The sequence below is a fragment of the Mustela putorius genome, unplaced genomic scaffold, assembly GCF_011764305.1.
Source record: "Mustela putorius furo isolate JIRA1106 unplaced genomic scaffold, ASM1176430v1.1 tig00000174_pilon_pilon_pilon, whole genome shotgun sequence".
Taxonomy (NCBI): Eukaryota; Metazoa; Chordata; class Mammalia; order Carnivora; family Mustelidae; genus Mustela; species Mustela putorius.
In genome coordinates, this window is record NW_025421304.1 from 1188016 (window position 1) to 1202651 (window position 14636).

At 40.0% G+C, this 14636-nt stretch overlaps 1 protein-coding gene across 1 annotated transcript in view; it reads right to left on the reverse strand.

Annotated features, from left to right (window-relative positions):
- Positions 1-14636, reverse strand: part of LOC101684181 — a 95392-nt gene that overhangs the window by 24052 nt on the left and 56704 nt on the right. The window contains exon 9 of the mRNA XM_013062795.2: positions 1911-2093. Within this exon, the coding sequence (XP_012918249.2) occupies positions 1911-2093 (183 nt within the window). The remainder of the gene's footprint in view (positions 1-1910; positions 2094-14636) is intronic.

Consider the following 14636-nt stretch of genomic DNA (forward strand, 5'->3'; position numbering starts at 1 on the left):
AAAAAAAAAAAAAATAGTAACAATTAAATCTACTGAGCACTTATTATGTGTCAAGCACTCTCTGAGGACTTTATATATAACTAATTCATCTTTTCATAGCAATCCTATATGGCAGTTTCTATCATTATCCTTTCACAGATGAAGAAGCTGTGGCACAAAGAGATGAAATAAATTACCCCAATTCCACCTAGCTCTAAGTGGCAGTTTTAGGACTACAACACTGGTAATTTAGCTCCACAACTCAACTGCCTCTCCTAAGACCACATAAATATAAGACCACTCATGCTGTCAAAAACTTCAAACCATTTCTCAAATTCCAACTAACATCTTCCATTCCCTTCCCTCCTTAACACAGACCTCTCCATTAAAAACCCTGTCACATTACTACTTCTTAAAAGCCTCAAAAGCAGAAAACCCTGTCACCAAAGGAACTATCTCCTACCTTTGCCTGCTTTTGAATTCAGGACAGTGGTAAAGATCAAAGACATCTAGCATATGATTCCACCTAAACTGTGATCCTCTCAACAAATCGAAGCCTAAAATAAAGCCCTGCGGTTGGCCTCCCTTCAGGAGGTTTACTTGCTAGCCATTTAGACAATTTGAAAGAAACAGCTCACAGAAGGAATTAAATGACTGCCAAAGGCTCATGGGAATACCCACTGGAGAGGAGGCAGGAGGTAACCAGATGGCCCCTATCATTCACTGGGAAAGAAGAGCAAAGAACCAGGTATATGGATAGGATATTTCCAGTGTTAAAACCTAACCAGCAAAAGACCACCTGGAAAAAGCTTGTACAGTCCAACAAAATCAGATTTATTGACTTAAGAGAAGGAGGAAATTCCACAGGAAGGGTTGGAACGCAATGGAGGAGGAGAAGAAAAGCTCTTTTGTAAAGAGCTGAATTCCTACGGAAGGATTTTGAAGGATGTATGAGAGGTGGGGAACAGTTCGGGAATGGTTGCGGTTTTCTGTGGTGAGCCTAGGAAAGGCAGAGATTAATTGGAGATTAAGTATTATCGTGAAGGGAAAGCAGTTTAGCAACTGGGTATCTCCAGCAATAAAATAAAAAATGGCAAAGCAAGTCTGGAGCATCATTGGTAAAACAGCTGTAATCTCTCAAAAAGGGATTTGTTACAGCATTTTACAACTGCTGCATGAATAATAACTTTCTATTAATTTTGCAGCTGGCTTTATCTGTCTCTTCTCTCCCAGCCGGATTAATGCAAGGGCTGTTTTTTCTCTTTTCAGTCCGCACGCATTTTTCATTCTTTCCCAGGAAATGCAAAGGTTTCCATGTCCAGAAAAAAAAAAAGTTACATTTCACGAACAAAGGATATAGACATACAAATGGTTATCTTCTCTTTTCTCGCTCCTAACTGAAGACCGGCAGGATTGGGGAAAAGACACGGGAATCCTGAGGCATTAAGCCTTTCTTGGAACTCAGCCCGCCTTGGCTAACTCAAAACACACCCCCGCTATCACACTTGCTCCCACCAGCCACCCGCACAGAACCCGATGGAACTAAGAAGGAGTCCGGGGTTAAGCTCAGCCTTCTCGGTATCAGAGAAAGGCCGAGTACAAAGGCCAAGTCTGGAATCTGTCTCCGAAGTCATGGTAGTTTCCTTACGAGGGAGCTCTGATTAAGCTGTGGTTCTCAGAGCTGCAATTCTCAAGACCGCGTCTTTTTGTTGGGGGCCTTCACTCTGGGGTTCATACATCTAACTCGGAGCCATTCTGGGCCGAGGGATATGTGCAGCCCTTAAGCGGAAAGGGAAAGGACGCCTCAGGGTACCCGATGCCCAGTCAGCGTCACAAATTCCACAAGTCAGTACAACCCGGTTCACACAGAGGCCCGCGCCGCCCCCGCGCCGCCCCCGCGCCCATTTCCTCAATGCTCGCGACCAACTCACCTCTCCAAGCCGACACCAGTTAGAAAGCCGGAAGGCAACAAGGAGCAAAGGCCTGTGGGAAATGTAGTCTTCGGTAGGGAGGGCCCGCCCCCGCCCCAAATTGCTGCGCGGAGTGCGCAAGCGCGGGTGCTCTCGCCGTTGCTGAGGTGATCGCTGGGAAACCCTTGGGGGTTGATAGGTGGGCTACCAGGGGAGGTGCTTCAGGGATTCCCCGGACCAGGAAGCGCGTTCTCAGAGCTTGTCGTGCTTGTGGCGGAAGCACTGGTATGTCTTAGCTAAGTCTTAACACCAGCAAACACATAACGTACCTACTAGGCGCACAGCAGGTACTCAGTATATATGCCCAAGTAGATGTGGATATATGTCAAGTTCTGAATAAAAAATATCCCCAAACCGTATCAGAACGGAGAGCGGACGACATAGTAAGATAGCTCGTGCTTGCTCGAGCTCTCTCCTTCCCTTCCTTCCTCTTCTCGGGTTTTTTCTCCTTCTTGGCAGTTGTGAACAAATTGTTCTATAAATTCTGTTGGATTAAGGTGATCGATAAAGTTGCCCTTCCCCGCTTATCGGCCATTTCTCTTTCCTCAGTTTTAGTTCCCAGCCCTCAACTGCCATCCCCAAGCAGACACTCCTCGTTTGGCGAGAAGATTGACAGTAGCTTAATGCTGTGTCACAATGTGCGCATCATTCACCTCACTTTCTCGCATTATTAGGCATTTTATCATCTCACATCACAAAGTGAGTAAGGCAAATAAGATATTTTGGGAAAGAGAACACATTCACAACTTTTGTTATATTGCAAAAGCTTTGCAACATACAACATAGTTATAATTGTTATATTTCATTATTATTTCTGTTAACCTCTTACTGTCCCTAATTTATAAATTAAACTTTATTATAGGGGCGCCTGGGTGGCTCAGTGGGTTAAGCCGCTGCCTTCGGCTCAGGTCATGATCTCAGGGTCCTGGGATCGAGTCCCGCATCGGGCTCTCTGCTTGGCGGGGAGCCTGCTTCCCTCTCTCTCTCTCTCTCTGCCTGCCTCTCCATCTACTTGTGATTTCTCTCTGTCAAATAAATAAATAAAATCTTTAAAAAAAAGAAAAAAACTTTATTATAGGTACGTATGTATAGAAAAAAAAACCAGTATATATGAGGTTCAGTACTATCTACCCTTCCAGGCATCCCCTTTGGGTCTTGAAAAGTGCTCTCTGTGAGTAAGGGGGGACTAATGAGTTGTCATTCAGATGTCCTTTATTCTTACTGATTTTTAAAAATGTAGTTAATTAGAGGTATGAGAGAAGTGTGTTTATTTCTGTTTTCCCTTTAGTTCCATCAGGTTTTGTTTCAGGTATTTGTTTGTTTGTTTGTTTGTTTCAGGTATTTTCAAGCTCTGTTACAAAGTACATACATTTATAATGTTTTTGTCTTTCTGATGAAGAGGATTGAAAAGTGAACATTAGGAAGAGTAACTTCAGAAGTCTTTCTCAGGTGAGTAATCATTGAATTCATCATGTCCCGGTTCATTCAGGAAGGGAATGGGATAAGCCCACCAGGATTTATCTACCACTGCAGCATCCTACCCATCTCAAATATTTTGATACAGTAGTTAATAGATGGAAGAATTTGTTCTTCTCTCAAGAATATAAAACTTTAAAAAAAAAGAATATAAAAATTAGAAATTATTTGAAAATGTCAAAGCCAATCTTATTCTCATTTTGCAAATAGAAGAATATATCTGAAGTAGGAGATACATGAAAACTTCAATTTTAGATTTGTCAATTTCTCCCTTGAGTTGGTTTAGTTTTTGCTTCATGTATTTTGAAACTCTATTATATAGTATATTCACATTTATGATTGTGTGTCTTCCCAATGAATTGATCCTTCTATTATGAAACATTTCTTTATGTCTCATCTTAATGTCTATTTTGTCTAGTATTAGCATAGTCACTTTAGTTTTCCTATGCTTACTGCTTGGCTAGTATATCTTTTTCCATTTTTTTTTCCTTGCATCTATCTGTGATTTTATATTTAAAATATGTTTCTGGTAGATACCATGTGATTTGAGTTTCACATTTTTCATCCAGTATGATAGTATCTGGTTTTTCATTGAAATACTTATCCATTTATATTTATGTAATTATTAATTTGATTGGATTTATATTTACTATTTGGTTGATTTATATTTGCCACATTTTTATTAACTATCCTTTCCTCTCTTTTTTGGAGAACTGATGAATTTTTTCTGGTATATTTGAATTTTTCTGTTGGCTCTTTACTATACCTTCATGCATCTTGTTAGAGGTTGCTGTAGGGCTTAAAATATGCACCCTTATTAAATATAGTTTACTTAGAATTAATATTGTACCACTCTGTGTAAAGTATAAGAACCTTGTAAACAGTATCATTTCATTTGCGCTTCTTATTCCTTTTTTTTAAAAGATTTTATTTATTTGACAGAGAGATAGATCACAAGTAGACAGAGAGGCAGGTGGAGAGAGAGGGGGAAGCAGGCTCCCCATTGAGCGGAGAACCCGATGCAGGGCTCCATCCTAGGACCCTGAGATCATGACCTGAGCTGAAGGCAGAGGCTTAAGTCACTGAGCCATCCAGGCGCCCCTACACTTCTTATTCTTTGTCCTACAGTTGTCATACTTTTTTCCAGCTACATACACTATAATCCCCACTATACAGTGCTGCACTATTTTGCTTTAAATAGTCATATATTTTATAATTTTATAAATAACATTTATTAAATTTAATAACATTTAAAGAAGAAAACATGTTTTATATTTACCCACATATTGACCATATCTGATGTCTGTCCTTCCTTCCTATATTTTCATCTAAAGACAATTCTCTTCAACCTGAAGAATTTCCTTTACTATTTTCTAAACTGCAGTTCTGCTAGTTATAATCTAAATTTTAATTTATCTGAAAATATCCTTATTTCTTCTTCATTTTAATTTTTTATTAACATATACTGTATTATTTGCCCGAGGGGTACAGGTCTGTGAATCATCAGGCTTACACATTTCACAGCACTCACCATAGCACACACCCTCCCCAATGTCCATCACCCAATCACCCTATCCCCAACCCCCAGCAACCCTCAGTTTGTTTCATGAGATTAAGAGTCTTTTATGGTTTGTCTTGTATTCATTTTAAAAGCATATTTTCTCTGGAAACAGAATTCTGAATTGACATATTTTTCTTTAATTCTTTGAAGATGTTATTCTGTTGTCTTTTGGCTACTGTTGTTTCTAACTAAGTCAGCGTTATTCATACTTTTGGTCTCCAATATTTTATGTATTGTTTTTCTCTGATTATAATATTTTCTGTTTGTTGAATTTTGGTAGTTTGGGTCATAATTTAATTATGACCAAATTTAATTTAATCCTCTGATTCTAGAACTTCAGTTATAAGTCTTATAATAATTTAATCTTCTCATTCTAGAACTTAAGTTATAAGTCTTGTTTCATAAGTGCCTTTGTTTGCTTGTTTTTTTCAGTCTTTTTCCTTTTTAAAGTACTTCAGATTGGATCATTATTGATCTATCTTGGTGATTACCAGCTATTTCTTCTGATGCCTCCCGTCTATTCTTATGCTCATTCAGTGAAATTTTCATTTCAGTTTATTCTGCTATAAAACTTCCATTTTCTTTTTTTAAGATTCATTTATTTATTTGAGAGAGAGAGTGCAAGTGGGAGGCAGGGCAGAGGAAGAGGGATAAGCAGACTCCCACTGAGTGGAGAGCCCATACAGGCTCTATCCCAGGACCCTGAAATCATGACCTGCGTTGAAACCAAGAGCCAGGTACTTAACTGACTGAGCCACTCAGGCGCCCCATAAAACTTGCATTTTTAGTTCTATTTTATACATTTCGTTTGTCTGCTGGAATTCCTATTGTTGATGCAAAATGAACAAGCCTTTTAGAATCTCTAAGAAAGAGAGTTTTATTTGACCCCAGGTTAGGACAACTGCCCAGGAAATGTTTTTTCATGCTCTTCACAGCAAAGAAAGTGCTCCAGAGAATGAACAGTTTTTACAGGGTTATACAGTTTTTTACATCTTATAAAAGCTCACAAAATTATAATTACCATATACACAAGAATCATAAATTTTAAGGTCAAAGAAATGCAGGAACTAGGAACATTTATCAATAAGTATCTCAAGGAGAAGATGGTTTTCCTTTAGTTACTCATTCACAAAGCAGATGTACAATGCAAGCATGACAGACCATAAATCAGGCTTTTGGTTTGAACAAAGTTTATATAAGTCATGCTGACTTAGAAAGAAATCTAAAATGGCTTCCTTTGTGTATCAGGCCCCTAGAGAGTTTGTCTCTCGTCATTGTCCATTTATTCAGTATGGCTATATTTTCCATTAAGTTAATAAACATATTTATACTGCCTTCTAATTCTAATATCTGGGTAATCTCAAGTTCTATTTCTACTGGTTGCTTTTTTCCTGTTTATGGATCACATTTGCCAGCTTTTTTGAATGCCTAGCCATTTTTTATTGTATATTATACATCATAGATACATGTTGTTGAGAGCTTGGAATTTGTTATCTTACTTTAAAGAATATTGATTTTCTTTTTTTTTTTTTTTTTTTTTTTAAAGATTATTTATTTATTTATTTGACAGAGAGATCACATGTAGGCAGAGAGGCAGGCAGAGAGAGAGAGGAGGAAGCAGGCTCCCTGCTGAGCAGAGAACCCGATGCGGGACTCGATCCCAGGACTCTGGGATCATGACCTGAGCCGAAGGCAGCGGCTTAAACCACTGAGCCACCCAGGCACCCAAGAATATTGATTTTCTTTATAGTGGCTGGTTAATTTTCTGGCAAATCAGTTTGATCCTTTCTTTTTTTTTTTTTTTTTTTTTTTTTTTAAAGATTTTATTTATTTATTTGACAGAGAGAAATCACAAGTAGATGGAGAGCAGGCAGAGAGAGAGAGGGAAGCAGGCTCTCCGCTGAGCAGAGAGCCCGATGCGGGACTCGATCCCAGGACTCTGAGATCATGACCTGAGCCGAAGGCAGCGGCTTAACCCACTGAGCCACCCAGGCGCCCCAGTTTGATCCTTTCAAGGCCTACTTTGAAGCTTTCTTCTGATAGCTTTAGAGTAGCCTTTGCTTTAGGTCTAACATCGCCCTACACTTAAAATGTTGACTTTCTAGGGTATCAGCCAACTATGAGGGTGTTCAGAAGTGTTTATCCACTCTGCGTGTTTTGGATTTCCTGTTTCCCAGCACTGTGTAACTTCTAGAATCACTGTTTAGCTCACAGCTCTCCAGCAGCTGTTCTCTGCTAGGTTATATAGAGTCTCCCTGTACGGGCACAATTACTATTAAGATTTTAAGAAGATGCCTATGCATAGTTCTGGGACTCTTTCTTTGCAGAGAACTGTTTTCTTGATCCTGCCCCATAAATTCCAGTCATCTAAGCATTCCCAAACAGTTTTTTTTTTTTTTAAGATTTATTTATTTATTTGTCAGACAGAGATCACAAGTAGGCAGAGAGGCAGGCAGAGACAGAAGAGGAGAAGCAGGCTCCCTGCTGAGCAGAAAGCCTGATTCGGGGCTCGATCCCAGGACCCCTTGGGATCATGATCCGAGACGAAAGCAAAGGCTATAACCCACTGAGCCACCCAGGCGCCCCTTAATTTTAAATCTTTAATTGTAATTTAATTGTAAATCTTACTTTTAATTAAGAACAAGTGAAAAATTGAATTAATTATAATGACACCAGACTATTTCAAGGATCCTAATGGCAGAAAGTGTCCAGACCTCAGGAATTTGGAACAAAGCCCACCCAATTAAGCCTCTAAATCTCCTACCCCGCTTCAGTTCCCCAATCCCTGAAATATTAAAAAAGAAAATGTATGCATAAAATCAGATTAATCTTCAAGAGAACAGACTGGGCATTTTTTATTCTAAAATCTTAATCTGGTTTTATGTTTTCTTTTTCTTTCCTAAGGTAGTGGAGACAGTGGCACAAACAATTGAAAAATCAAGCTAGGGTATCTGGTTTGCTTAGTCAGTTAAGCATCTGCCTTTGGCTCAGGTTGTGATCCTACAGTCCTGGGATCAAGCCAACATGAGTCGGGCTCTCTGCTCAGCAGGGAGTCTGCTTCTCCCTCTGCCCCTACTTGTGCTCTCTTGTGCTCTTTCTCTCTCAAATAAAATATTTTTTTAAAAAAAATCAAGTTCAGGGGTGCCTGGATGGCTCAGTGGGTTAAAGCCTCTGCCTTCGTCTCGGGTCATGATCCCAGGGTTCTGGGATCGAGCCCCACATCGGGCTCTCTGCTCAGCAGGGAGTCTGCTTCCTCCCTTCTCTCTCTGCCTGCCTCTCTGCCTACTTGTGATCTCTCTCTGTCAAATAAATAAATAAAATCTTAAAAAAAAAAACAAAAAACAAACTTAGAGTTGCTCCCAGAACTCTACAAAAGAATAAAAATGGAAAACTTGAGAGAAAAATGACATGTAAAAGGCAGCTCCAGAAATTCTGATGTCTAATAGAAATTCTAGAAGGAGACACCAATAATAATGAAGAAGAGGGAATTTTGAAGGAAAAAAAAAGACAAGGAAAGAAATTTTCCTGGAGGTGAAAAAAAAGACATATTTTCAAGTAAGACTTGTAAAAAGCTAAACTTTCACTCTATTTTCCAGGCTAGTTTTAAGAATTTAATATGTATTAATTATTCCTCATAATTGGTTTTGATTCTCATGTGACAGACACAGAGGCACAGAGAGGTGAAGTAGCTTGCACAACACCACAGAGTAAAGGAGGAGGCAGAATGCAAACATTTTCTTTGTTAAAAAAAACTTTTTGGGCACCTGGGTGGCTCAGGGCCTTAAAGCCTCTGCCTTCGGCTCAGGTCATGATCCCAGGGTTCTGAGATCGAGTCCCGCCTCAGGCTCTCTGCTTGGTGGGGAGCCTGCTTCCCTTCCTCTTTCTCTGCCTGCCTCTTTGCTTACTTGTGATCTCTGTCAAATAAATAAATAAAAATCGTTAAAAAAAAAAACTTTTTTTATTTTGAAATAATTTCGTCCTTACAGGAAAGTTGCAAGAATGCTACAATTTTCACCCTTCATGTAGATTCTGCAGTTGCTAACATTTATTGCATTTGTTTTATGATTTTTTTTCTGAAAAGTTGTCATTCAGAAAAGTCAGTTGCACACAGAGGCTCCTTTACCTCTAGATGTTTCAATATATACATTCTCTTTCATAATCACAGGATAATGATCAAACTTGGAAAATTACACTGATATAATACTTTTGTTTGATCTATAAACCTTATTATTATTTCACAATTTTTCCAATAAAGCTTTCATAGAAATTTTTTTCTGGTCCAGGATCATCCATTATATTTAATTGTCCTGTCTCTCTTTTTTTAAAAAAGGTTATATTTATTTATTTGACAGAGAGAGAGGGACGCCTGGGTGGCTCAGTTGGTTAAGCAGCTGCCTTCGGCTCAGGTCTTGATCCCAGCGTCCTGGGATCGAGTCCCACATCGGGCTACTTGCTCCGCAGGGAGCCTGCTTCTCCCTCTGACTCTGCCTTACACTCTGTCTGCCTGTGCTCGCTCTCACTCTCTCTCTCTCTTACAAATAAATAAAATCTTAAAAAAAAAAAAAAGACAGAGAGAGAGATCACAAGTAGGAGAGAAGCAGGCAGAGAGAGCAGAGAGCCCAATGCGGGGTTCAGTCCCAGGACCCTGAAATCATGACATGAGCCGAAAGTAGAGGCTTAACCCACTGAGCCACCCAGGCACCCCCAATTGTCCGGTTTCTTTAGTCTCCTTTCATCTGAAATAATTCCTCAGGCTTTGTGTTTTCTGATCTTGACATTTTTGAACAGAAAAGGCCAGTTATTCTGTACAATATTGCTGAATTCGCATTTCTGCAATTTCCTTATGATTAGATTCTGATCATGCCATTTGGCAGAAATAGAACAGGAGTTGCTCTGTTCTTCCTAGGGCATTATAACCTGTCAAAAAGGAGACATCTGGCCCAATATGGAGTTTTTATGCTAAAACCCATGTCAGCAAACCAAGACTTACTACCTAACCTGACCTAACAGTTTCAACCCCCAGGAATGTAACCTTTAATTAGTCCATGTGGAATTACCTGTCAGCACTGGTGACAATCTGCTCTTTGACCCCTTCAATTCCCCTTAGAAGTTGGTCCTACCTGAAACAGTGCATTCTTTGCTGAATAACTATTTTCCACTCCCTTTGTCTTTAAAAACCTTTCCTTTTCTATAGCTCATAGTAGTTCCTTTCTATTGCTAGATGGGATACTTCCCAATCACTGAATTATTGAATAAGGCCAATTTGATACTTAGTTGAATTTTTTGTTATTTAACAAAACTGAGGTACAGGACGCCATTTTGTCCCATATTAGTCATTTTAATGTTCTTTTTTTTTTTTAAAAAAAAAGATTTTTATTTATTTATTTGTCAGATAGAGAGAGCAAGCACAAACGCACAAGCAGGCAGAGGCAGAGAGAGAAGCAGGCTGTTGCTGGGACTTCTAGTAATATGTTGAACAGTAGTGGTGAGAGTGGGCATCCTTGTTGTGTTCCTGATCTTAAGGGAAAAGCTCTCAGCTTTTCCCCATTGAGAATGATATTCACTGTGGGATTTTCATAGATGGATTTTATGAAGTTGAGGAATGTTCCCTCTATCCCTATACTCTGAAGAGTTTTAATCAGGAAAGGATGCCATATTTTGTCAAATGTTTTTTCTGCATCAATTGAGAGGACCATGTGGTTCTCTCTTTTCTTAATTTGTTCTATCACATTGATTTGTGAATGTTGAACCGCCCTTGCATCTCCGGGTTAAATCCCACCTGGCCGTGGTGGATAATCATCTTAATGTCCTGTTGGATTTTATTAGCTAGGATCTTGTTGAGAATCTTGGCATCCATATAGGATATTGGTCTGAAATTGTTCCTTTTTGATGGAGTCTTTGCCTGGTTTGGGAATCAGGTTGATGCTGGCCTCATAGAAAAAGTCTGAAAGTTTTCCTTCTGTTTCTATTTTTTGAAACAGCTTCAAGAGAATAGGTATTATTTCTTCTTTGAATGTTTGGTAGAATTCCCCAGGGAATCCATTAGGTCCTGGACTCTTGCTTTTTTGGGAGGTTTTTGATCACTGCTTCAATTTCGTTTCTAGTTATTGGCCCATTCAGGTTGTGAATTTCTTCCTGTTTCAGTCTTGGAAATTTATAGGCTTCCAAGAATGCATCCATTTCTTTTAGGTTGCTTAACTTCTTGGCATATAGCTATTGATAATTTCTGATGATTGTTTCTATTTCCCTGCTATTAATCGTGATCTCTCCCCTTTCAGTTATAATTTTATTAATTTAGGCCCTTTCTCTTTTCTGGTTTCTATTTCATTGATCTCTGCCCTAATCTTAATTATTTCCCTTCTTGTGTTTGGGTAGGCTTAATTTGTTGGTGATTCTCCAGTTCTTTAAGGTGTAAAGAGAGTTTATATATTTGGGGGTTTTCTGATGTTTTTGAGTGAGGCTTGGATGCCTATATATTTCCCCCTTAGGACCATCTTTCCCGTATCCCATAGGTTTTGGACCAATGTGTTTTTGTTCTCATTGGTTTCCATGAATTGTTTAAGTTCTTCTTTGATTTCCCAGTTGACCCAAACATTCTTGAGCAGGATGGTCTTTAGCTTCCAAGTGTTTTAATTTCTTCTAAACTTTTTCTTGGAATTGAGTTCCAGTTTCAAAGCATTGTGGTCTGAGAATATGCAGGGAATTATCTCAGTCTTTTGGTATCAGTTGAGACCTGAGTTGTGACCCAGTATGTTGTCTATTCTGATGAAAGTTCCATGTGCACTCAAGAAGAATGTGTATTCTGTTGTTTTAGGGTGAAAAGATCTATATATATCTGTGAGATCCATCTGGTCCAGTGTGTCATTCAACCCTCTTGTTTCTTTGTTGATTTTTCTGCTTAGATGATCTATTGCTGAGAGTAGAGTGTTAAGATCCACTGCAATTAATGTATTATTATCAATATGTCTATTTTGATTAACAGTTGGCTTATGTAATTGGCTGCTCCCATGTTAGGGGCATAGATATTTACAATTGTTAGATCTTCTTGTTGGATAGACCCTTTAAGAATGATGTAGTGTCCTTCTGTATCTCTCACTACAGTCTTCAGCTTAAAATCTAATTTGTCTGAAATGAGAATTGCTACCCCAGCTTTCTTTTGATGTCCAGTGGCATGAAAGATGGTTCTCCATCCCTTCACTTTCAGTCTGGATGTATCTTTAGGTTCAAAATGAATCTCTTGTAGACAGCATATGCATGGGTCCTTTCCTTTATCCAATCTGCAACCCTGTGCCATTTTATGGGAGCACTTAGGCCATTCATGTTGAGTGATTATTGAAAGATATGTCTTTATTGTCATCATGTTGCCTGTGAGGTCCCTGTTTCTATAGATTATCTCAGTAAATTTCTGTTCTCTATTACTCTTATGGGTCTTTCTTCTCTTATAGAACCGCCCCGCCCTTAATATTTCTTGTAGGGCTGGCTTAGTGGTCACATATTCTTTAAGTTTTTGCTCATTATCTCTCCAAACATTCTAAATGACAGCCTTGCCAGATAAAGTATTCTTGGCTGCATGTTCTTTTCATTAGTGCTCTGAATATGTCTTGCCAGTCCTTTTGGCTTGTCAGGTTTCTGTGGATGGTCTGACGTTATTCTGATGTTCCTCCTCCTGTATGTAAGGAATCTCTTACTCCTAGCTACCCTTAAGGTTGTTTTTTGGCGGGGGGGGGGGGAGGTGCGCCTGGGTGACTCAGTGGTTAAAGCCTCTGCCTTCAGCTCAGGTCATGATCCCAGGGTCCTGGGATCGAGCCTCACATCGGGCTCTCTGCTCAGCAGGGAGCCTGCCTCCTCCTCTCTCTCTTTCTGCCTGCCTCTCTGCCTGCTTGTGATCTCTCTCTGTCAAATAAATAAATAAAATCTTTTAAAAAAAATCTTTAAAGATTTTTGTTTATTTGACAGACAGATCACAAGTAGGCAGAGAGGCAGGCAGAGAGAGAGGAGGAAGCAGGCTCCCTGCCAAGCAGAGAGTCCGACGCGGGGCTCAATCCCAGAACTCTAAAATCACAACCTGAGCCGAAGGCAGAGGTCCAACCCACTGAGATGCCCCCCCTTAAGATGTTTTACCTGGTTTTAAGATATGCAAGTTTCACTATCACATTCTGGGGGCAGGGGAGGGCACACATCGGTCTGCCCTCTTTGATCATGGGGGGTATTCTCTCTGCCTCTAGGACACAAACACTTGTCTCATTCTCCAGATTAGGGAAATTCTCAGCTAGGATTTTCTCAGCTATATCTTCTAGTCCTCTCCCACCACCCCCTCAGGGATCCCAATAATTCTGACATTAGAATGTTTCATGGCATCATTTATTTCTCTAATTCTGTTTTCATGGATTCTAAGCTGTTTGTTCCAGGCCTCCTGATCCTTCTTTTCTATCAGTTTGTCTTAGAGACCATTAATTCATTCTTCTGCCTCATTTACCCTAGCGGTTAGAGTATCTAGATTAGATTGGATCTCATTGATAGCATTTTTAAGTTCTGCCAGATCAGCTCTCACTTCTGCCCTTAGAGAATCTACGTTTCCATTAATGGTTTTCTCCAGCCTAGCTATTATCTGCATAACTGTTACCCTGAACTCTATTTCTGACATCTTGCTTATATCCAAATCCATTAGTTCTGTGGCAGAGGTCACAGTCTCTGAATTTTTTCCTGTCCTGGGGGTTCCTCCTCCTAGTCTTTCTGGTGAGAAGTGGTTGAGGGAATGTAGAGTCCAGACTATTGACTACAATCCAAACAAGATGCACCTGTTTTATAGGGACCTTAGGATTGTTGGCCTCTTGTTCTTTCAGCTTGTCTTCTGGGGGGGAGGGGCTTGCTGTGCTGTTACTCAGGCAACCCTGTTTGGGCAGAATTGCCTTGCCCCCTGTCGGGGGTTGGGATGGGCTCAGTAAAGCTTTTGTTCTCTGGCGGTTTTCCCTGGTGGGTGTCTACGTCCCTTCCAACAGTCAGAGCAGAAGTGACCATATTCAAACCTCTCAGAACAGAGAGATTGCAGTCTGTTCTCCAGAAAGCCCTCCAGGTCGCACTGACTCTGTTTTTGTCTTTGCTGCTAAAAACTGCAGCATCCTGGGTTGTTCACCCCACAGGAGCACTCCCAGCCCTAGAAGAGCCAGATGCTTAACTGCCTGATTCACCCAGGTGCCCCAAACAACTCTTCTGAGATCATGCCCTTGATATACAAACCAACCAATCCAAATCCCCAAATGTTTCCTATATCAAACTCTCAAACTAAGTCAATATTCCTCTTGCCCAAATCACCCCAGGGCCAGGTACCAGACAACTAGGGACCACCTCTATAACTCAGCCTGCCAAAATTATTAAAACTATGCAATCCCAAACTTTCTTAGTGTACTTACCAATGTCACCCATTCGTGAGGAAAACTTCAGTAAAGGCTCTATGCCACACTCTACCCTCTCCCACCTTCTGCCTCCCATGAGAACTGGGTACTTTCCCATGTGGCTCTGCAGGCATGCTATGCCTCCTGTTTTTAGAGAACTTCGCATATAAACTTTTTCCTTCATGCCAGTCATTACCATGTCTACATATCCTACCATATTTGATTAGAACAAATCCTGGGCATGTTTTAACACAAGGA